General features: G+C 43.8%; 1 protein-coding gene across 1 annotated transcript in view; it reads left to right on the forward strand.

Moving 5' to 3' along the window:
• Window positions 1-22,412, forward strand: part of LOC124765112 (hairy/enhancer-of-split related with YRPW motif protein) — a 148,864-nt gene that overhangs the window by 81,374 nt on the left and 45,078 nt on the right. Inside the window, exons 2-3 of the mRNA XM_047249136.1 lie at window positions 14,017-14,240; window positions 14,310-14,401. Of these exons, the coding sequence (XP_047105092.1) occupies window positions 14,017-14,240; window positions 14,310-14,401 (316 nt within the window). The remainder of the gene's footprint in view (window positions 1-14,016; window positions 14,241-14,309; window positions 14,402-22,412) is intronic.

Here is a 22,412-nt window from a genome sequence, read left to right on the forward strand (position 1 = left end):
TGCTCACAAGAGAACAAACAGAAATGGTGTGAGACTAATAGAACTTTGACAAGCACACAATTTAATTCTTAAATCCACAGCTTTCAAGAAACTACCACGAAGACAAAAGACATGGGTATCCCCAAATCCTAGCCTTGGGGAATTTCAACTTGATCATGTGGCAATCAAGAAGATTTCTAGCAAAGAAATCATGAACGTTAGGGTACTCAGGGGTGGAAACTTGGATTCAGGCCATTTACCTTTCTAAAATTAAGTTCAAAGTCATCCCAAACAGGAAACGCAGCATGAAACAAATTAAGGGTCGGAAGTATAGCACAGAAAAGATATTAAAATCAGATGAATTCACAAAAGCAACAGAAACCATTCAGACACAAAGCTGGGGGGATATCAAGGAAAACCTCATTACTACAGCTGAACGGATAGCACCTAACAAAAAAAGTAAAAAACATGCCTGGTGGTCGCTGGAATGTGATGCCCTCATTGAAACAAGAAAACAGGCATGGCAAAATTGGCAATCACAGAAAACAGAAGAAAGTAGACTGAATTTCATTACAGTTAGAAAATTGGTAGATAAGAATATAAAAAGGATTAAGAAGACACATGAAAACAAAACTCTCCTCCAAATTGATGAAGAATTTGCTAAAAACAACACAAGGAGCTTTTACAGAACTTTCAAACAAAGGTTATCAAGATACAAAGCACCCACCCTCCAATTTCGAGAAGTAAATGGACCATCGCTCACAACAACACGGAAAACTGCGAAATACTAGCAGGCTACTTTGAGAAACTCTTGAATTGTGAACCCATCCTTGAAAAATTTGAATCCATCCCAAACAACCGTAAGAAGCCGGATTCAGAACCACCGACGACTGAAGAACTACAGAAGGTCATTTCAGAACTTAAAAACAACAAGGCGTCCGGAGAAAATCAAATAGTGGCCGAACTATGGAAAAAGGCTGACAAAAATGCAGTTACACCCCTAATGTGTGTTTTCGATCAAATCTGGAAAGAAGAAGAGATCCCCGCAGAATGGAGAACAGCTCTCATCCACCCCATCCACAAGAAAGGTTTGAAGACAGACCCCAACAATTACAGAAGAATATCACTGCTGAATATAAGATTCTTTCTAAAGTCCTTTTGAACAGGGCAGAGCCGCAATTGGATCTGCAAATCGGGGAATACCAGGGAGGTTTTAGAAAGGGTAGATCATGTTCAGAACGAATACTAAACCTCAAAAACATTATGGCATACCAAAAATCAAGGGCAAAGACATACGTAATCTCCTTCATTGATTTCAAAAAAGCGTATGATTCGATTGATAGAGAATCTCTGTTATCAGTCCTGGAAGAAATGGGTTTGGATAAGAAAACAACTAATATTATAAAAGCAACACTTACAAATACATTTTCGAAAGTTAAATTTATGGGCGAACTATCGGAACCCTTTGAAATAAAAACGGGAGTGCGACAGGAGGATGGGCTCTCACCGTTGCTGTTCAATTGTGCGCTTGAGAAAGTAGTCAGAGAATGGAACACAAATATTAAGAGCGGTATAAGACTGGGTTGCAAAAAGAAGAACCTTAAAGTAAATTGCATTGCTTTTGCAGATGATATGGCCCTGTTTGCTGAAACAATGGAAGAAGCACGGGAGCAAATCCTTGAACTAAAGAAACAAGCAGCTAAAATTGGTCTTCACATCTCCTCTGAAAAAACTAAGATATTGACAAACATCAAGCACTCACGTAAATAACTCAAAGTTCAAGAACAGGAGATTGAAATAGTAAAAGAATTCAAATATCTCGGAGAATGGATTAGTTGGAATGCTGGGGAAAGCAAAGCAATGGAATCCAGAAAAAATGAACTTGAATTGGCCCTCCAACTAACAAAAAATACATACAACAAAAAATCCCTTTCATGGAGGTCCAAAATTACACATTACAAGACAGTGATTAAGCCAGAAGCACTGTATGCAGCAGAAACACTTAACATAAATTTCAAAGGCCAAATGGAGAAACTTGAGGTAAAGGAAAGAAAAATTTTAAGAAAAATCATTGAGCCAAAATTTCAAGACAATAAGATTATATACATCAAAAATGAAACTCTCAACAAGAAAATTGAAAAACTTTCAGATTTTATGCGAAAAATGAGAATAAACTTTTATGGTCATCTTCTCAGAATGAATTCCAACAGATTAACTAAACAAATCTTTGACTTCTTCCGTAACCGAAAAACGAAGCCCAACTGGTTTAAAGAAACTGAGAAAGACCTAGTGGAATTAAATATTTCAGAAAATTCACTTATTGAACGAACTGCTAAATTAATTACTAAAGATGAAAACATAAGGTTCCAAGACAAATCCACACAAAAGTCCAAATCCTTCATCTCGGAAGAAGAGAGGAGAAGAAGATCAGAAAGAATGAAGAAATATTGGGCCCTAAGAAAAGAACAATGCACAAAGCAATGATTGATCCAGCGTACCCCAAAGAGGGTGAAACGAAAGAAGAAGAAGATATAAACAAACAGAAAACAGTGGTGTGCGAAAAAGTGTGCTGTGTAAAACATAAAAAATGCATAGTTCTGCAGAGCAATTAAAAATTGGACTACAACTACCAGCGTCTAAAGAAGAAAAACATCAACGATGTACTAGCAAACGGCATTTACCGATATAGGCGAGAAATCAAGCGGAAATCACTGTAAGTAAACACCAACATATTGTTAACGAACTGTTTTTTGATCTTCAAACAAGTCAAAATATAAATAAATTAATTACAAACACTTTTGATGATTTACCTCAATAAAGCGAAATGGGTCTGGTGAAAAAACAAGCATTTTTTGTAGTTGCAGCAACAGAATGAAAATACCTTGAAAAACTGTAAAGCAACGACGGATATGGCCACACAAATGAAGAATTTCATCTATTTTTTTCTCTTCTGGGTGTGGCTGTGTGCTCTTCGGATGACTATCCGTATATTTGTGAATGCTAACTACTTCTTTCTTAATTGTCAGTGGCTATTTGGTCGATATTACAGGCAGTTGGTGGTAACTATTTAATCCACTGCAGTGGCGTCCATTTTATTTCGCCCTGCAACCGTTGGGCTCGACCTAAACTTTTATAGTCCAATGTGTCGTGAACAGGCCATTGTTTATCCTTCATCCGATAGACTAAAAGCTTCTGCAATCGATTCTACGCGGAGTTTCGAAAGAAAGAGGATGTAGTGAACTGAACTGGGGAAAAAATAAATTGATGGCACAACTTGACCACAAGAAGGGGTTGGTTGACGGGACACATACTGACGCACCAAACAGTTGTCAGTCTGGTAGTGGAGGGAATTGAAAGGTGGCTAGTCCTTCGGGTTCACCTCTCTTTCACATAATTGATCACAGTTATGAACCGTATGCGAATTAAGGCACTCGTGTCGATTTAAGAAGGCACAGTGATCAATTCAGTGAACAGTATGGAAGTTGACAGTGATTAGGCACGGTGCTAGTTGTAACGTAATTTTGCATGTAGTATTTTGGGGTAAAGGAATTGTCTCAAGTTCAGCTATGGTGGTAGTCGACGCTGGCGTCTGTAGCAGAACCGCCACTTCATTCCTGGTATTTTAGAGGCAGTGAAGGGCTGAGCTCAGTACGCCGGGGTGGCAGATGAGGAGTCGTTGTCAACGGTTCCCCCTGATGGAGGGTGGAGGAACGATGGCGGACGGGCCTTAAAGTCAGGAAATTTATCTGTGTCCAGCAGACGTTTATCGGGACCGGGTATTTCCGCGCAAAGGCCGGCACCTTAGTTTTATAGCCTCTTCGTCGGATCACGTCGGTACAGGGCGCTCGCAATTGATCCCTGCAGAGAAGAAAGTCCATTTCAACTTTCGCAGATAGCCCTGACAATGTTTTTTCCATGGGCATTCATTTTTTTAGGGTCATGTTGGCTCCCATACCAGTGTTCCCGTGTGAATGGTGAAACTGTGCCTCGATTGCTCTACTGACTCTGACACCGAGGCATGTGCCGCAGGGTGCCTGCTCGAGGCCACAAGAACTGGTGAAAAAAGATCTACCAAATTGTTGGAAGGAGGCAGTATTGTGTATTAAAAAATAGGTTATCGGCGGAAAAATATAGCTCACGCCCCGCCATTGATGGATCGTGCATTTTGAAGGAACTCCGCAGTAGGAGGGTAGATAAAAATGTAAATGTCGTGTGACTCGGGCCTCCCGTCGGGTAGGCCGTTCGCCGGGTGCAAGTCTTTCGATTTGACGCCACTTCGGCGACTTGCGCGTCGATGGGGATGAAACGATAAGTTCCTGAGCGGAGAAAATCTCAGACCCAGCCGGGAATCGAACCCAGGTCATTAGGACTGACATTCTGTCACGCTGACCACTCTGAGCTACCGGGAGAGGACAGGATGGTAGATGGAAGGTGGAGACAAAGATCATCCGTGATCAAACTGTAGCAGTGACACTTCTAATCAGATGATGATGTGTCACGTGGTATCCGCAAGGCCCCACAATACATTCGGTTTTAGATGCAAGGCAAATCGCGTCGAAATTCAGTTTGTTGCAGCGAGGCAAATCTGACCAAAACCCTTGGTACACATGGCATTGAAATTTCATACCTGGTTTGGAGATTCAGTTCCGGGTCCTGTATCGAACAGTGCGGTTGTGCTACTTCGGTCGAGTCATCGATGTGGTGTTCAGTTCACAACTTTGCAGTACGTGGTAAGCACTGTGCTGCTCCAGCTGGATAGACACACTGGAGGTGAATTCCTCTCTTCGTCTGGTATTCGCCACTGCAAATAGCAGCAGTCGTAGCTCTATATACACACGGTACATAAGCGTGTAGTTTGCTAATCACAATCTGGATTGATACCCAGTGAATAGTAGTCAGACAAAGTTATACATATTTTAAATGGAACCGTGGTAGGGACTCCACGAATTCCTGACTTTGGCAACTGCACGAACCTTGTAATCAGAAATATTTGTGTTTGCTCGTCGAATTTCACCCTTGTCTTTTTCGTCAGTAAATCTATGTAATCACGGTGGACACCTTCAATTTCAGTAGAAATCAGAACCTACAACCCTTTTCAAATAAGTTTTTGTGGGAGGTACTTAGAACTACTACCTTATGTCCACTATCTATGTCCACTTCAGTCTCACCATTAGGGTTAAAATATTGATTAGATAGAGTCAGATCTCCATTGCGCAAAGTTATATAGTGGTGTAGCTGATGAGAGGTTCTGTCACGTAGGGTGTCAAATAGAGTGGTATCCTACATTCATTAGCAAAACAAACTTGCATCACAAACGTTTTTTTATACACTGAGGAAAAAAATCGCAACACGAAAATGTAATTAATGTACAGCAATGAAATTTCGGGAATATATATGTCTAGATGACATATTTAGATGATTAACATTATAACATCACAAGTTATTGTAAACGTGAGGTAAGTCGCTGTAAATGTGAAATGCTGGTGCATTAATAACCGGTGTAATCGCCAATATGTTAAATGCAAGCCTGCAAAATGCATGCATTTGTTGTACAGGTGCTGTATGCCAGTTTGTGGGATGGAGTTCTATGCCTGTTGCATTTGGTTGGTCAATACAGGGATGGGTTATGCTGTTGCTGTTTGTGGATGACGTTGGAGTTGTCGTCTGATGATGTTCCACACTTGCTCGATCGGAGGCAGATCTGGTTATCGACCAGGCGAAGACAACATCTCGACACTCTGTAGAGCGTGTTGGGTTACAAGAGTAGTATGTGGACGAGCGTTATCCTGTTGAAAAATACCCCATGGAATACTGTTCATGAATGGCAGAACAACAGGCCGAATCACTAGACTGAGGTACAAATTTGAAGCCAGGGTGCGTGGGTAACGACGAGAACGCTCATGCTGTCATACGAAATCGTACCCCAGACCATAGCTCTTCATGTCATCCCAACAAAACATTATCATCAAATATAGAGAGACCAACAAAAATTATATCAGGTGTAGGTTGAACGTGTCTAGCACGCCAACAGGTTGGTTGCAGGCCCTCAACTGACTTTCTCCTAACCAACACACAATCGTCACTGTCATCGAGGCAGAACCCGCTTTCATCAGAAAACACCGCAGATCTCCACCCAGCGCTCCAATGAGCTCTCGCTTGACACCACTTAAGGGTGTAAATGGCAGTGGTTTGGAGATGAGTGGAATGCACGCTATAGGGCGCCTATCTCGGAGCTATCCTCGAAGTAACTGATTTGTAACAATTCATTGTATCACTGTGGTGCCAAATGCTGCTCAGATCGTTGCTGCAGATGTAGTACGATGCGTCAGAATCATACTCAGAACACGATGGTCTTCTCCCTCAGTAGTGCAGCGTGGCCGTTCGGAACCCAGTCTTTTTGCGACCGTATATTCCCACGCCCACTGCTGCCAGCAATCATGTACAGTGTCTACATTCCTGCGAAGCCTTTCTGCAGTACCGCTGAAGGCACATTCAGTTTCTCGTGACCCTGTTGCACGGCGTCGTTCAAACTCAATGAAGTGTTGATAACGCCGTCTTTGTCGCCTTAAAGGGGTTCTACTAGTGCCACTCTTATGCGATTGGTGCGAAATTTGAATAGACATCATCATTCAGATGTAGAAGCACGCCCATTAACTTTCGTTTACCTCGCACAATTCCTTCTTGTTGTTGCGATTTTTTTCATTCAGTGCATAATTGATAATCCTGTACCAAGATCTCGTTTCCTGGAGCACTAGTCTCTAACGTTTTACTTAGTATCGGGCCAGTGAGCCAACTTTCTGTTTCTTGATTTTGTAATTTTGCATACAACTGGGCATCGTTCGAACTCTGAATTCTGATCACGGGACACAATAAAGAATTGTCATTTCGTCTCAGAATTTAGTTTCCCGGAATACTGTGATCTTGACTTTGTTCAGTCTGATTTCAGATCTTTGGGATTTTATCGAACTGTTGTTCCCGTGGCTTCATTTTTGTTCCTTTTTTATGGTGCTAAGGCAGATTCTTAGCGTATATTTGTAATAAATAGCAGGATCTTCCATCGCTTTTTTTTGTTTTTATGAGATGAGAAATTGTCAGATAGATTCTTTTTTTTAATAACTTGACCAGATTGTGAAATCAATATTTTCTGTGCACGTTGATCTGCAGTTTCTGCAGCACGTGTTGTGATTTGCAGTGCCGCCACCAGCATTGAAGATAATTGGAGGGGTCGACTAATTGGTGTATTTGTATGTAACTAGAGTGTAAGTTTATATGTATTTTTGCGATCCAAGAAACACTAATATGGCTTTATTCATAAACCTATGAAAAATAACGGAAATCAGCCTCTCGTGACTCCACACGTAACAAAACAAAAGGATCATTCAGAAGGTGCGATATAAACGATATAAAGAGGAGATGATGTGAGCGGCAGAGCGGTAAAAACTAAAAGAAGTATATATATGCTGTATCCCGCTACTAGTGCGTAGGGTTGTGAGTGCGCCGACCATAGTCTCGCCGCGCCTGAGTACTTAAATCAACCACCAACTGTATCATCAAGTGAAAGCAGAGTTGGGCAGATTTCAGTTACTAGAGGTTTTGGCTAGTGAATGATCGTCTCCGCTAGTTGTAGCTTGGAAGTCATCAGGGAAACTTCGCCTCTATGACAATTTCAGTACTACTGTCATGGATACGTATCATGAACCACACCAGGAAGAGCTGTTGGTCAAAATATCGGGTAACCAGTAGTTTTCTAAAAGTGATTTGTCTAAAGCGTATCTGCAGGTTCCTGTGGATGATGAGTCTCGGCGAGTTGTGGTTTTGAATACTCCTTTTGTTCTATATTAATATTTGCGCCTTCGTTCTAGTGTGGCTAGTGCCCCTCCTACTTTCCAAGGATTTTTAGAGCAATTGACAATGCCTGCCCTGGGTTGCATTAATTATCTGGATGATGTTGTTACAGGCTCCTCCGCGGTCGATCACTTGAAAAAATTGCACACTTTGTTTTCTGTCTTACAGTCCGGGAAACCTCACAAAATCTCAGTTTTTTCAGCCGGAGTTTGAGGTCTCTTGGGTTGAGTTTCACCTCTGGCAGACCACAATTCCGCTGTTGCGTCTACGCCTCGCCCCTCATCCACAAAAGGGCTCCAGGCCTACATAGGGAAGACAGCTTAGTACCACAAAATCCTGCCAAGCACGGCCACATTGGCCCATCCGTTTCATGTCTTGTTACGCATGTCTTTTTTCTACTGGAGCCCGGATTACGAACTTTTCAAACGCTGAAATAGAACTACCCTCGGCCCCTTGTTTAGCTAGTTTTGGCAACTGACGCTTCACAGTACGGCCTCAACCTGGTCAAGCGCGCCGATATGCTAGTGGCTCTGAACGACCTGTTGCTTTTGCCTCTAAATCCCACACTCCGGCGTAGCAGTGTTACTCTCATTTGGAAAAAAGAGGCTCTGGCCATAGTCTGTGCTCTCCAGAAATTTCATGTTTTTTTCTATATGGCCCTAAGTTTCACCTTACTGAGCATAAACCTTTGGTTTCCATGTATAACACTCACATTTTCTTGCCTTACAAAGCAACACACCGCCTACAATACTCAGCGCTGTTCTTGTCTCGCTACAATTAGGAAATCCATTTTCGACCTACGTCAAAACATGACAATGCAGACACCTGGTCCCCTTTTCCTGTAGCTCCCGATTCCGACTTGGATCATGAAGAATTGCGTTGCTTCCATCTTGTTACTGAAACACAAGCTCCGGTCAAGTGTTTCCCAATTACAAGGTCACACATAGCAGCTACAATTGCCGTCGATCCGGTTCTCCCTCTGGTGGTTCGGTTTGTTCGACAAAGCTGGCCAGATAAAACTCTGGGTTGGGCTTCATAACCCCTCGGCAACTATTTTTCCTTATGATACCGCCTCTCTGTTTATGACAGTGTTTTTCTGTGGCCTCTCTCCCAGAATAATCATTCTCGCTGTATTACCGAGCGAGGTGGCGCAGTGGTTAGCACACTGGACTCGCATTCGGGAGGACGACGGTTCAATCCCGTCTCCGGCCATCCTGATTTAGGTTTTCCGTGATTTCCCTAAATCGCTTCAGGCAAATGCCGGGATGGTTCCTTTGAAAGGGCACGGCCGATTTCCTTCCCCATCCTTCCCTCACCCGAGCTTGCGCTCTGTCTCTAATGACCTCGTTGTCGACGGGACGTTAAACACTAATTTCCTCCTCCTCCTCGCTGCATTACGGAACGAGGTTCTATGCCTTCTTCTCCAGGGCCATTGGAGAGTTTCGCGCACTAAAATGTTAGCTGCGAGACATTTTTTTTTTTTTTTTTTTTTTTTTTTGCCGGGGATTGAGAGCGAAATCGTCCGTTTTGTCGCGGCTTGTGAGCGGTGTGCCTGACAACAAGCACCTCCCAGGGCGGCTCTGTCTCCCTGGCCCACTCCATGTCAGCCACAGAAATACATTCATGCAGACTTCGCAAGTCCCTTCTTCAATTCCTGTTGGCTCTTGGTTATGGATACATTTTCCCAGCTTCCTTGCAGTCTCTGCTGTGGGTCAAAATTGGCTAAGGTCACAATTTGTACCCTTTTGAGAGTTTTTTCTATTAAGGGATTGCCTTGTACCTTAGTTTTCGATAATGGGCCCAGTTCGTTTCTCTCACCTTTCAGTTCTGCTGATCCTATCACGCCATTAATCATGTTATAGCTTCATCACTCAACCTTCAATCAAATAGCGAGGCGGATGCCAAATGAAATAGTTTGTTGTAGATTCTTCGCCGGACAGTGCCCTTCTCCATTTTCTGAGCACCTATCAATCCACGCTTATGCAGGAGCAGAGCGCAGCTGAGTTGCTTCATTGCCGGCAGCCACAGACGTTCCTCCATCTTCTGCAGCCTGCGCCGACCTGCCGCGGTTGGGTTCATCCGGCCGCTTCACGCCGGTGCCGCCGGTGTGGGGGCGAGGGTTTTGTTGGTGGGCCTAGTGGAGACCGGTCACTGTTTTCCGCCGCCAGGGACGCCATCTTTGTTACATCCGTATGGTCGACGGGCTCGTGGAGCGCCAGTCTGATCAGTTGCGCCCCCGCTCGCGATTGTCCTCGGAAGATGCCTCCCGCAGTCGAAGGCGAAACGTCAGGGGAGAGTCTTATGTATGGACCACGGAAGTGTTAAGTGATGACAACACCTGCCGTGAAAGCCTTCATTCTATGACAGTCAAGTATGTTTCAGCAGGACACTATGAGAAATCGGTGTCGCCACTGCAGCGACGTAGTGCAGTGAGTTCCCAGGCGTCTATGCCGAAAATGATTGTGGATAAGAATAAACAGATAACCTGGTCCTAGAATTTTTAAGGCAGTCAGAAGAGAGAAAACAGGAGAATCAGACGCACATATGTACCGAACAAAAATAGTTAATTAAAGATTCAAAGGAAATACAGGACCATGTTAAGAAAGTAGAGGATTGGTGTGCTAAGAAAGCAAGAGACTACTAGGATCATACAAAATGTATGGAGCGAGAGGAGTGTAGGGATCGATTGTACTCCACAATGAAGGAGTCTGTAAGTCTTGTGGGAACCCCTCTTTGTCAGCCAGCTGTTGTGTGTTCACCATCAGCGAGTGGTCAACAATCGTATCGAGTGCGTCCGAGTCTACGACTCTCATATTAGAAAATAAGGTAGTGCATATGACACAGACGTAGCTCGTGTCATGGGACCACGCATCACATACGAGTATCTGATGGACAAGAAAGACCAAGTACAATTACTGACAGAGACTTTGACCACAAGCTCTTCATCTTGGTACAAAATTTTCAAAATTACAAAGAGGGTGGTAATAATTTGCATTCAAAAGCTTGGATAGCTCAGATTGTTAAAGCAAAGCCCCCCCCCCCCCTTTGGATCTGATGACATAAATTAGAATTTGTCTGCAGTCAAAAAGTTGCAGAATGAATGCTGTACCAAGAGTTTAGAAATGCTTTCTCCATCAACTACTTGTCACAAGAGACACAAGAAAGAATTAAACAAGGAATTATGATGTGCAGAGGCATAGAATCGTCAGGATCCAAAAACCAGTACAGCTTTTTGATTCATTAGTAAAGAAGAATCAATTTTTGGATGCTCCATGTAATACAAGCGAAATCATACGGTTCTGCTACATGAAGCTGTCCTTCAGCTATCAACAAATACAAGAAGGAAGGATCAAACACAACGTAGAAGCATTTAGGAGCATTCTCCAAGAATAAGAATTTGCATATGAAGCGAATAATATGCGAAAAACAGTAGAACAGGAACAATGATAGACGGAACAACAACAGATATGGATCGTAAGGACAGCATGGTTATGGCCGTCCACAAGCATACGAACACCCCAGAAAGGAGAAACAACTGAATCAATTTAAATGGCAGGAATAACAATAATTGGCTCTTTGAAAGAAACTGATGTGAACCAGATAGGACAGAACAGCAGGTAGACAATGTCGAGATTTGGCCGCCAAATTCGTCAAACAAACAACGCAATGGTAACTTGCACCACAATCGACTACAGATAGATGCGGATAGCTCCTAATATACCCGCGCCAGACGTTGGAACGAACCAAATAAATGTTAGTATATGGATACTCAAGTCAAGTCAAGTCAAGCAGTTGCCGAGGGAAATAGCAGCTGCAAATGGTGTGTGAAATGTGGGCATATCCAATCGTCGTACTTGGTGGGAAAAAAGGCATCAAACACACTTTCATCCGTCTATATTTCAAGTTTTGCTTTACTTACACGAACAGTTTCGGCTTTCCACTACCGTATCTTCAGGTCCCTGACCGACGTGTAGGAAGAATCCAACCTTATGTGCAATGAAAATAGGGGCATGCATTCAGTAATATACGCACAGACAAAGTTGACACTCGGCGCGGTGGATGATGAGAACGACTGTAGATGGGAAATGCTTTTACAGTCGGTCGCATCGGCCACCGCGCCGAGCGTCAACTTTTTTTTTTTTTTTTGCAAATGTAATAAGTGGTGTCCGTAGACTAACTGCTTAACAAAGTAATCCCTTCATTCATCAGCTGCAGACTGCCTACACATGAGGTTCGATTCAGCCAAATGTCTGTCAGGGGGGCCAAAGATGACGTAGTGAAACGCATAAGCAGCATAAAATCTGAAGTACAGACGGCTTACGGTTTTTTTTTATTTGACCTTTTATAATAAATAGCCGAAGTCCATCAGCCATTCTGTTTGAAGATGGATTTACAGGAAGAAAACAAGAAGTCCAAATGCGATCTCAAAATGTCCATTTGTGCCGGTCACGGTGGCCGAGCGGTTCCAGGCGCTACAGTCTGGAACCGCGCGACAGCTGCGGTCGCAGGTTCGAATCCTGCCTCGGGCATGGATGTGTATGATGTCCTTAGGTTTAAGTAGTTCTAAGTTCTAGGGGACTAATGACCTTAGAAGTTAAGTCCCATAGTGCTCAGCGCCATTTGATTTTTGTCCATTTGCACAGGGAGACGATAGATTGTCAATGTGATGGAAGCTGCGATCTTTCAAAGCCGATGTCAGTGATATCATCCGGGAATATCAGACCAATCCTGAAGTAGATCTCAGCATACGTATGAAATTCGCCGGCCGAAGTGGCCGTGCGGTTAAAGGCGCTGCAGTCTGGAACCGCAAGACCGCTACGGTCGCAGGTTCGAATCCTGCCTCGGGCATGGATGTTTGTAATGTCCTTAGGTTAGTTAGGTTTAACTAGTTCTAAGTTCTAGGGGACTAATGACCTCAGCAGTTGAGTCCCATAGTGCTCAGAGCCATTTGAACCATTATGAAATTCGATGGAGCCTCTTGTAATATTTTACTGTCTATTGTTGATGTTGTCGTATGTTACTGTGGGTGTCACCACCCCCCCCTCCCACACACACACACACACACACACTAACCAACTGCTTCGATTTGCGGCAATCGTGTCTCCGAAAAGCTGTTGCACCGGCATAGTTATGGAATCCGATGGAGCCTCTTGTAATATTTTTCTGTCTGTTGTTGATCTTGTCGTATGTTACTGTGGGTCCCCCCACTAACTAACTGCTTGGATTTGCTGCAATCGTGACACCGAAAAGCTGTTGCACCGGCTGTTTTGTTACGTGCACCACCACGGTGCCGTATCACAGCTGTTGCCGACACTGGACTCGCGGTGGCAGGATTTGGCACGCGCAGCACCGCCGGCCGAGATCCGCGCGCCGATCGGGCCACAATAGCGGGCGCCTGCAATTACATTTGCCGTGAGATACCGACCGGCGGCAGGCCTCGCGATTATGCGGATGCTGGCCGCGGCGCGGCGCGGCGGGGTGCCCCCCCCCCCCCCTCACCACCGGGCCGGGCGAGGGGGGCAGGGGGAGGGGGGCGGCCGCGTGGCCGAGCGGCGCTCCGCACACGACCGGCGCACGGCAGCCGGCAGGGCGAGCGGCGGCCGCAGTCAGTTGCGCGCCGGACGAGCACGCGTGCGCACGCCTCGCGCCACCCCTCCACCTCGCCGGAAGACCGCGCCGGCCGCGTGCCGCCCTAATTGAAGCACAAGACGACGCCGCCCAAGACAAGTGCCTTCGTCAGCCGCCACGGGATGCGCCATTGTCCGGCCACCCCCGCCCGCCGCCGATCGTTCATTAAACGGCTCAAACATTACTCAGGCTTTCCGACTGCTGCCTCCGTGTTTGGCATAATGAAGATGCACCGTGGGAAATCTAGTTAATGCCGTGCAGACAGCAGCACCGAAGTTATTCGATAGATTAATGATATTCTGCACTGCGTGTCTCCGAAGAAGATTCTCTCCCTTGACGATGACGGCTTCGACATCTCTTTTATCCTCATTTTAACATCGTCTCAGACTACGTCCGAAGAATTTACTCAGTTCTCGTAGGTCGCTGTTGCTTCATACGGAGCTCAATCGAACATTGACAGTTCTCGATCAAGACTTCACCTGTGTTGGACAATTGTGTAAGAACGCTGGTGTGTGTGAGCTAAGCTGAACCTTTAGGTGGACTCTTGAGTGCTGCGTACTCTAGACTCTAGGGGATTTATATGTGACACGCGATCTGGTGTGGGAGTCTCGGACGTGACAAGTGCCGCGGTGGTGAGACAGGGACACGGGCTGGAGAACGCGAGCGTGTGGCGCGTGGTGGTGCCGCGCGGGCCGGAGCCCGCCGGTGCCGGCGTGGGCGTAGGCGTGGGCGTGGGCGCGCTGGAGCCGCCGGTGCCCTGGGGCTACGGCGGGTGGGCCGCCGCCTCCGCCGGCGTCCACCCGCCCCCGGGGCCCGCCCCCGGCCACCCGCTCGGCCACGGCCGGCCTCACGCGCAGCCGCCGCCGCCGCCTCCCTCCTCCCTGAAGAGGGCGCTCAGCGAGAGCGACGACTGTGACGACGTCTTCTCGGAGGAGTCCTCCAAGGACCGGTGAGTGGAGCCGTGCTCGTGCACTGGTGCGTTACTGAAGCACGTCGTTTGCAATATGCCAATAATACTGTGTGTCAGCCTCCTCTGATGGAAAATTTTCATGTTGTTAAGGAAAGTTATACCGAGTGCACCATTTTTCAGTAGCATCTAGTAAATGACTAAGTCAGTAAAATTTACAAATGTTACTGAGATGTTCTAATGCTGTAATTGATAATACCGGGTGATCAAAAAGTCAGTATAAATTTGAAAACTGAATAAATCACGGAATAATGTAGATATAGAGGTACAAATTGACACACATGCTTGAAATGACATGGGGTTTTATTAGAACCAAAAAATACAAAAGTTTAAAAAATTTCCGACAGATGAAGCTTCATCTGATCAGATTAGCAATAATTAGCATAACAAAGTAAGACAAAGCAAAGATGATGTTCGTTACAGGAAATGCTCAATATGTCCACCATCATTCCTCAACAATAGCTGTAGTCGAGGAATAATGTTGTGGACAGCACTGCCAGCCGGTGTGGCCTTGCGGTTCTAGGCGCTTCAGTCTGGAACCGCGTGACCGCTACGGTCGCAGGTTCGAATCCTGCCTCGGGCATGGATGTGTGTGATGTCCCTAGGTTCGTTAGGTTTAAGTAGTTCTAAGTAATAGGGGACTGATGACCACAGATGTTAAGTCCCATAGTGCTCACAGCCATTTGAACCATTTGAACAGCACTGTAAAGCATGTACGGAGTTATGGTGAGGCATTGGCGTCGGATGTTGTCTTTCAGCATCCCTAGAGATGTCGGTCGATCACGACACACTTGCGACTTCGGGTAACCCCAAAGCCAATAATCGCACGGACTGAAATCTGGGGACCTGGGAGGCCAAGCATGACGAAAGTGGCGGCTGAGCACACGATCATCACCAAACGACGCGCGCAAGAGATCTTTCACGCGTCTAGCAATATGGGGTGGAGCGCCATCCTAATAAAACCCCATATCATTCCAAGCATGTGTGTCAATTTTTACCTCTATCTACATTATTCCGTGGTTTATTAAGTTTCAAATTTATACTGACTTTTGGATCACCCGGTATTTAAAGCCAAGATCGCTTCAGGTGAAATAGTTTACTTCACGATCAGATTCGACAGCAACTAGCTGTCATCCTCACATTCTACGTCCCAGAAATATAACGACACTATAGTCTCATCTACATACTGAGAACATGCTCCAATTATTATAGTTAAGGAACGCCGGAACAAAACCCGATATATCCACTTTTGTTGTATTCACGTGTTTGAGCTGTAGGGGGAAATACGGGAGTAATACATGCTGCCACAAAATAATTTTCAGCACAACGCAAGTGTTTTATGGTGTGTTACTTCTTTTCATAGCTTGTGGAGCCATTTAGATATCACTATTTGTTACTTTTTGTATTAACAGCAAATTCGGATTTATCGGTTTTTGTTCCGGCGCTCCTCAATAACTATCGTATCAGTGTAGAGCTGCATTATTATGACTGAAACACGCTTTTAATATGTTCGAAGAGACTCATGTTTAGTTTTATTCCTGGAAGATCTGAGAGTCAGAGGATGACGCCTAGTTACTGTCGAAACTGATCGTGGAATAAACTATTTCACATAAATCGATCCTGGCTTCGAAGAAATCAATCATTTTCCAACAATTTCCTTCCGAAACATCACGTAAAATACTATTCTCCGTAACTATCGGCACACTTTCCACAAGACGAAGTTATGCTTCCTAATTGCTTGCTAACATTTTGTGTTTACCATCCGCCTTTTCAGATAGAACATACGAGGGCTGTGTTTGAACTGCAGGACTACAGTGACACTGTTTTTCTGCTTTCCCACTTAAGTCGTCTGTAGATGCTCGCACCCAGTCGGAAGACAAACTCTCGACATCAGCAATAATTACTTAACAAATATACTAAAAACCACATAGTGTTAAGCGACGTTTACTAAAGCAAAGCGGAGTGTCATGTAACATCTGCCTCCATGCAATAAGATGTTTGCGAAGACTATGCCATAGCGCAATATTTCTGTCCAGGTTATCAGACATAACGTCCTTTGCAACTAGGGTTACCAACCGCTCCACTTTTTCCCGACATTTCGGTGCTTTTTTTTTAGTATCCAGCCGGCGTTTTTGTTTTTTAAAGGTGTCCCGCTTCTTAATAAAAAAGTTGCATTATATTATCTAACGAATTTCAGTGTAGCGTCTGAATTATGATCAGCACGCACTTGACTAAAATTTTCCACGTCGTTCCCTACACCAGTAGTGTAATTGGAGAAAAGTTGATTCATAGTCGGTATATGCAATACAGCGATTCGAGATAATGTAGTTTGTTTAGCATTGTCTCGATATTTTCACGCTTTGAAACAAAAGGTTGTTAAGTAATCATTTTAAATTGGAATTTGCGTATGTTATCGTTCTTAGAAGCGCTAAACTTCGGTGAAGTACTGCCGCTGTATACGATTGCGTGCTACTAATAAGAAGTATGTCATATCATTTTCTGCTCATATTGAGATTAGAGCATGTTTATTACCCCACTGTGTATAACATGAACAATTTGTTCATTCTAAAATAAATTGCCCGGCTTTTTAAAAAGTTTTCTTCTTTTGGTGAAGCACTGCCCTGTTTTTGATAATTTGAAGATGGTAGCCCTATTAGCAGAAGGAAATTATTTAATTCATCACAGGCTAACATCCCATAACTGCTAGCTCCAATGAAATAAAACATTGTCCATGAACGCCTTCAATGAAAAGTTCGTACTTTTTGTACACCACATTTGTAAGTTGCTAGTATACACATAGATAAAACGTTTGCCAATAATGTTTTTACAGAGAGTGCTGCAGCATGCGACTTCTCATGTGACGTAATTTAGATATGTGATGAATTTTGAGAAGTAATAAATGCATTGTTTACACACACATTACAATTTACCCTTCACTTTGTGCTATTAATTCACACGACCACGTTCGTGAGAAGCTGTCATCTGAAATATGTCCTTATGTTCACAACATAGATGAAATCGTTATATTTTATCATTCGTTAAATTCGTAATATGATATTGCCTGTTTGTAGAAACGCCTAGTGTGGGTTTTCATGAATAAAGTAACCTGAGCGAAAGTTTCCCTACCTTATTAGTTTGTTTCTATCAAAACAAAATGTCTACTTAGTGCGAACTTGTCACTGAAAGTAGAACGGTCTCTCTCGCTAGCTCAATGCACATGTTGCCGGGAATAGGCGCCATTCGTGGTGTTGAGAAGGTCTTGTTTATACATTGTGCACATTTTTATTTTTCTGTGTACGAGTAAGTGAAAGAATAGTTTGCTATCTTCAGATTATCTGATGATATTTCTTGCAACACGAATTGAAACATCAGGCGTTCGAAGTCGATCACAACCTTCCACCCATTTAGTTATTTTGTCACCTATCATCTACAACAGTTGTGCCCCGCAGACCATTGTGTGAAAATGGCAAGGCGCACTTACTGTACCACGAGCACTGTGTACCTTCCTGTGCGTGAAGTACAGTTACTTTCCAAAAGGAATTATGGAAACTATGGGAGAAATGTGGTCGTTTGTGTACCCGAAAATAATAGGTATTTTGACTTCTTTATGAAAACTACTACTCTAAATATTGGAAGTGTCACTTGTGACATAGCGTATGCATTTATTTTACTATAAGTCACGGGAATTAGTTAACTGTAATCCGTCCGACGAACCGTACTTCAAGAGTGATAAAAGGATCGAAAACATCCGCATGAAGTTGAGTTTCAGCTTCACCTGATAGATTCTAGTGAATGACAGTACCAATTGCTTTCTCCTGCTAAGAAGTTCACACCTTACACACCTCGACAGGTATTTTTCAAACATTTGGTCGCTGTAACAGGCTAGCGATTTCATTAGTAAATCCATACTGTATTTACCTTCATTTATGGAGATAATCAGAAGAGCCGGTGTTTGTATACACAAATTTGTTATACTCTGAAACAGATAGGGTGGTGGAAAAGAGAGAGGAACATTAGGGCTTAAACTCTCGTAGAAAGCGTTAGCATTAGAGACAGAACGCAGACTCCATGGGATAAGGAAGCGACATTACACTGTTTGAGGAGCCATCTTTGCATTCATTGTAGCACAACAAGGTGAACTACGAATAACCGAAATCAGTCTGGGATATTAACCTTGTTACTTCCTCTGGAATATGGGTTCAAAAATGGTTCAAATGGCTCTGAGCACTATGGGACTCAACTGCTGAGGTCATTAGTCCCCTAGAACTTAGAACAAGTTAAACCTAACTAACCTAAGGACATCACAAACATCCATGCCCGAGGCAGGATTCGAACCTGCGACCGTAGCGGTCTTGCGGTTCCAGACTGCAGCGTCTTTAACCGCACGGCCACTTCGGCCGGCGGATATGGGTTCATAAGTTATTTTCTTAGTTCAATGATCCAGTGATGTTTACGGTATCTCGTCACAATGTGCAATTTTTCGAGCTAGTGTACAAAAACACTAAATTTTAACAAAAGAAACAAACAAACAAAAGAGAACAAAAAAATGGCTGCATGGTGGACATATACAGGTACAGTTTTAATCTGCAACGAAAGAACTGTCTACTTGCCTATCTTTGAGGCGAGAACCAGACGATCATAGACAATAAATATTATCTATTTAAGACGACCACACTGAATTAGAAGAATGTAGATACCACGCACAATGGATTTCTGTTTGTATCTGAAGCTTTTCTCATTTGTTGTTAGCAATTTTACGTCACTAGGTAGGATGTCCAGTGTATTTTGTGGCTGCCATCCAGTTTTATAGCCACTCACCTCCTCGTTGACTTCATCTTATACTTCTTAACTGCTGTGCATGTCACGCTCCGAGAACACCAGGAAAGTTTAATTATTTTATTTTATAAGTTTTACTGTCATTTAATAATTGTTAATTGCCATCCATTCGCACTAAGAAATACTTAATTTAGTTTGAGTCATGCCCGATTCAACAATCAGAAAATTTGTTGATCCAGTGGCTTTATAAAAGTATTTGTCTTTCTTTATGAAATGACACTCCTCTGTGTTTCTTTTTTTAAATTTATTACAGTTCTACTGAAACTACTGTCTGTGAACTCAAACTACTGTCCCTTTACTTATTTTTATCATTTCAGCACTGACCTACAGAATTTTCCCTGACAAAGGCAACTCAAACTTGACCTATTCATTTATTCCCACAATATACAAACCCAAAGCAATCTGTCTGTTATCCAGTGACAACATGGCTTCCAGTAAATTACACAAAAGAATGGCCCTGAATTGCAAGTAATCCTAACAATAACCAATACTTTTTCAGAAGTCACTTACCTCTTCATAACACGAACTGCAGCAATTACAGAAATCAGGAACTACAGCCAGCTAAATAGAAAGATTCTAACTCTACCATAATTGTGTACATGACCATTTTCTGCTACTGTAACGTGAGGGTACGGCAGAAAGCGGCAACAAATAGACATCAGACAAAAGTCTGCAAAAACCAACAGTAAGAAAATCGAGGTACGTCAACATTCAGGAAAAGGTGGTGAGTCATTGTTACTATAAGCAGTGAAACACTATTCCTGTCGAAATTTCGGTGAGTGGTATTGTAAAACAAAGGAAAGAGAAGATACGAACAAAACACCTGTACTCAATATGAAAGTGGTCTGCATCGGTCGCAAATACCTTTGGCAACCATGGCAAAATATGGAAGTTTTCAAATCGATTGAAACACTGAATGCCACACATCTTTCTGGCGTCCGTAGTAAAGCGCTTCGACTGCGATGACTGCCCTCCCAACACTGGATCAAACTGTTAACATCAGGTCTCTCCTGGTTTTGCAACAAAAAAAAAAAAAAACAAAAAAAAAATCTCTCTAACAGTACCCATTCTTGTTGCCTGCTGCAGCTCGTCAGTCAAATTCTGCGGTACAATGCAAATCAAGAACAGATTTTCCGTTTGCCGAAATCATTGTGAATGGTGGCACAAACACTGTCTCTGCTAGTCCTATAATCCCTCGATACCAATCTCCGAAACAATCATTTGTATTGTGCCAGTGGTTGTCTAAGTTACACACGACTGTTGCTCTGCTTGGTCCAGGTGGACCAGAAATTGGTGCATCACAAGGGTTTATTTCCTGTCTCAAAAGCGTTCGAAGCAGTCGAAAATATATTTTCTCTCTGTGACTTCGCCCCGTACACTTGCACGATCATCACACGTCTCTCCATCGCCGTTTTTCGCAGTTTTATTACACGTTTAGCCACTCCACTGGAGACTTCACACTAAATGTCGTCAACTGGTCGCATCGGATTAATCTGCTCCAGCTTCGGATTTCTGACGACGTTTGGCGCATCAAGAGGTTTTTCTCCTCCCGCATGTCACTGCAAAGTTGGCATACCTGTTCAAGCATTTTTTGCAAGCCTGCTGCGCTATCTGCAGGTAATTTTACGCAAACATTTAGACCGAACTGATTGAGTTTTGATCCGTTTTGAATCAAGCAAGCTGGCGCAAGCATACCAACGTGCACTTGCTTGAATGTGTGCACTGACAATGTGCAGACTTGTAAAAGCAAACGTCAATTGCGAAGTAAACCTTCGTAGCAGCACTACATCGAGCGATATGAGTGAAACCATTCACAAATTGCTGAAAGAATTTAGTTGAGTGTATGGAAGTTAGCCTTGTTTCAGAAGCATAAAATCGAAAACTAACCGTATCTCAGTAAGTTATAAAAACAGATGACCCTGTCGCAAACACTTCGTTATTTAGAAGATAAATTTTCCCGTAATCAACCACAGGGAAAGATGAGGTGCAGAAGTCAACGCTCGCGTATTACAAATGTTTATAAGTGCGAATTTGAAGTATTCGTACTAGCTTCAACTCGCAAGAAATCTCAATATTGCTGTCTTTCATGTGATGTTACAAACACCGTCATGACTGTATTCTGCGTTTTAATCAGTGGTGTTGCGAGTGTCTTTCTTTTTCTTTCTTTCTTTTGCTTATACCTTTTTCCCGCAATGACGCAGGGTCGGCATCGTTAATCGGATTTGGCAAGGTTAATGTAAGGTGTGGCTGGATGCCCTTCCTGCTGCCACCCCATACCCCCCAGGATGGAATCAGTGTACCCCAACTGTCTGTGTCTAGTGTAATCCATGGAATAGTGCGAATGTGGTCAGATGTCTGCGAGCCGTGGATCTGAGGCGGGACATGGGGACCAGCCCAGTATTCACCTAGTGGGATGTGGAAAACCGCCTAAAAACCACATGCAGACTGGCTGGCACACCGGCCTCCGTCGTTAAGCCGCCGGGCGGATTAGATCCGGGGCCGGCGCGCCTACCCGAGCCCAGGAAGCAGCGCATTAGTGCTCTCGGCTAACCTGGTGGGTTAGTGGTGTTGCGAATGTATAGAAGTTAAAATATCTTTCTCCACTGATCGTGAAATTATTGGTGGACATACCTTCCATACACAGAGTAAGTGGTAGAACAAGTTTTCCATCCGTTAACCAGTCCTTAAATAACATATCACGTCTCCTCTTTCGGTGAGCTCGCACCAAAATGGAGTTGTTGTTGTTGTTTTTTTGGTTTGTGGGGCACTCAACTGCGCGGTTATCAGCGCCCGTATAATTTCCCAACCATTGCTCAGCCCAATTCCGCCACTTTCCTGGATGATGATGAAATGATGAGGAGAACACAAACACCCAGTCATCTCGAGGCAGGTGAAAATCCCTGTCCCCGCCGGGAATCGAACCCGGGACCCCGTGCTCAGGAAGCAAGAACGCAACCGCGAGACCACGAGCTGCAGACTGTTGTTGTTGTTGTGGTCTTCAGTCCTGAGACTGGTTTGATGCAGCTCTCCATGCTACTCTATCCTGTGCAAGCTTCTTCATCTCCCAGTACTTACTGCAAACCTACAGCCTTCTGTATTTGTTTAGTGTATTCATCTCTTGGTCTCCCTCTACGATTTTTACCCTCCACCCTGCCCT

This window comes from Schistocerca piceifrons, chromosome 1 (assembly GCF_021461385.2).
Source record: "Schistocerca piceifrons isolate TAMUIC-IGC-003096 chromosome 1, iqSchPice1.1, whole genome shotgun sequence".
Lineage (NCBI taxonomy): Eukaryota > Metazoa > Arthropoda > Insecta > Orthoptera > Acrididae > Schistocerca > Schistocerca piceifrons.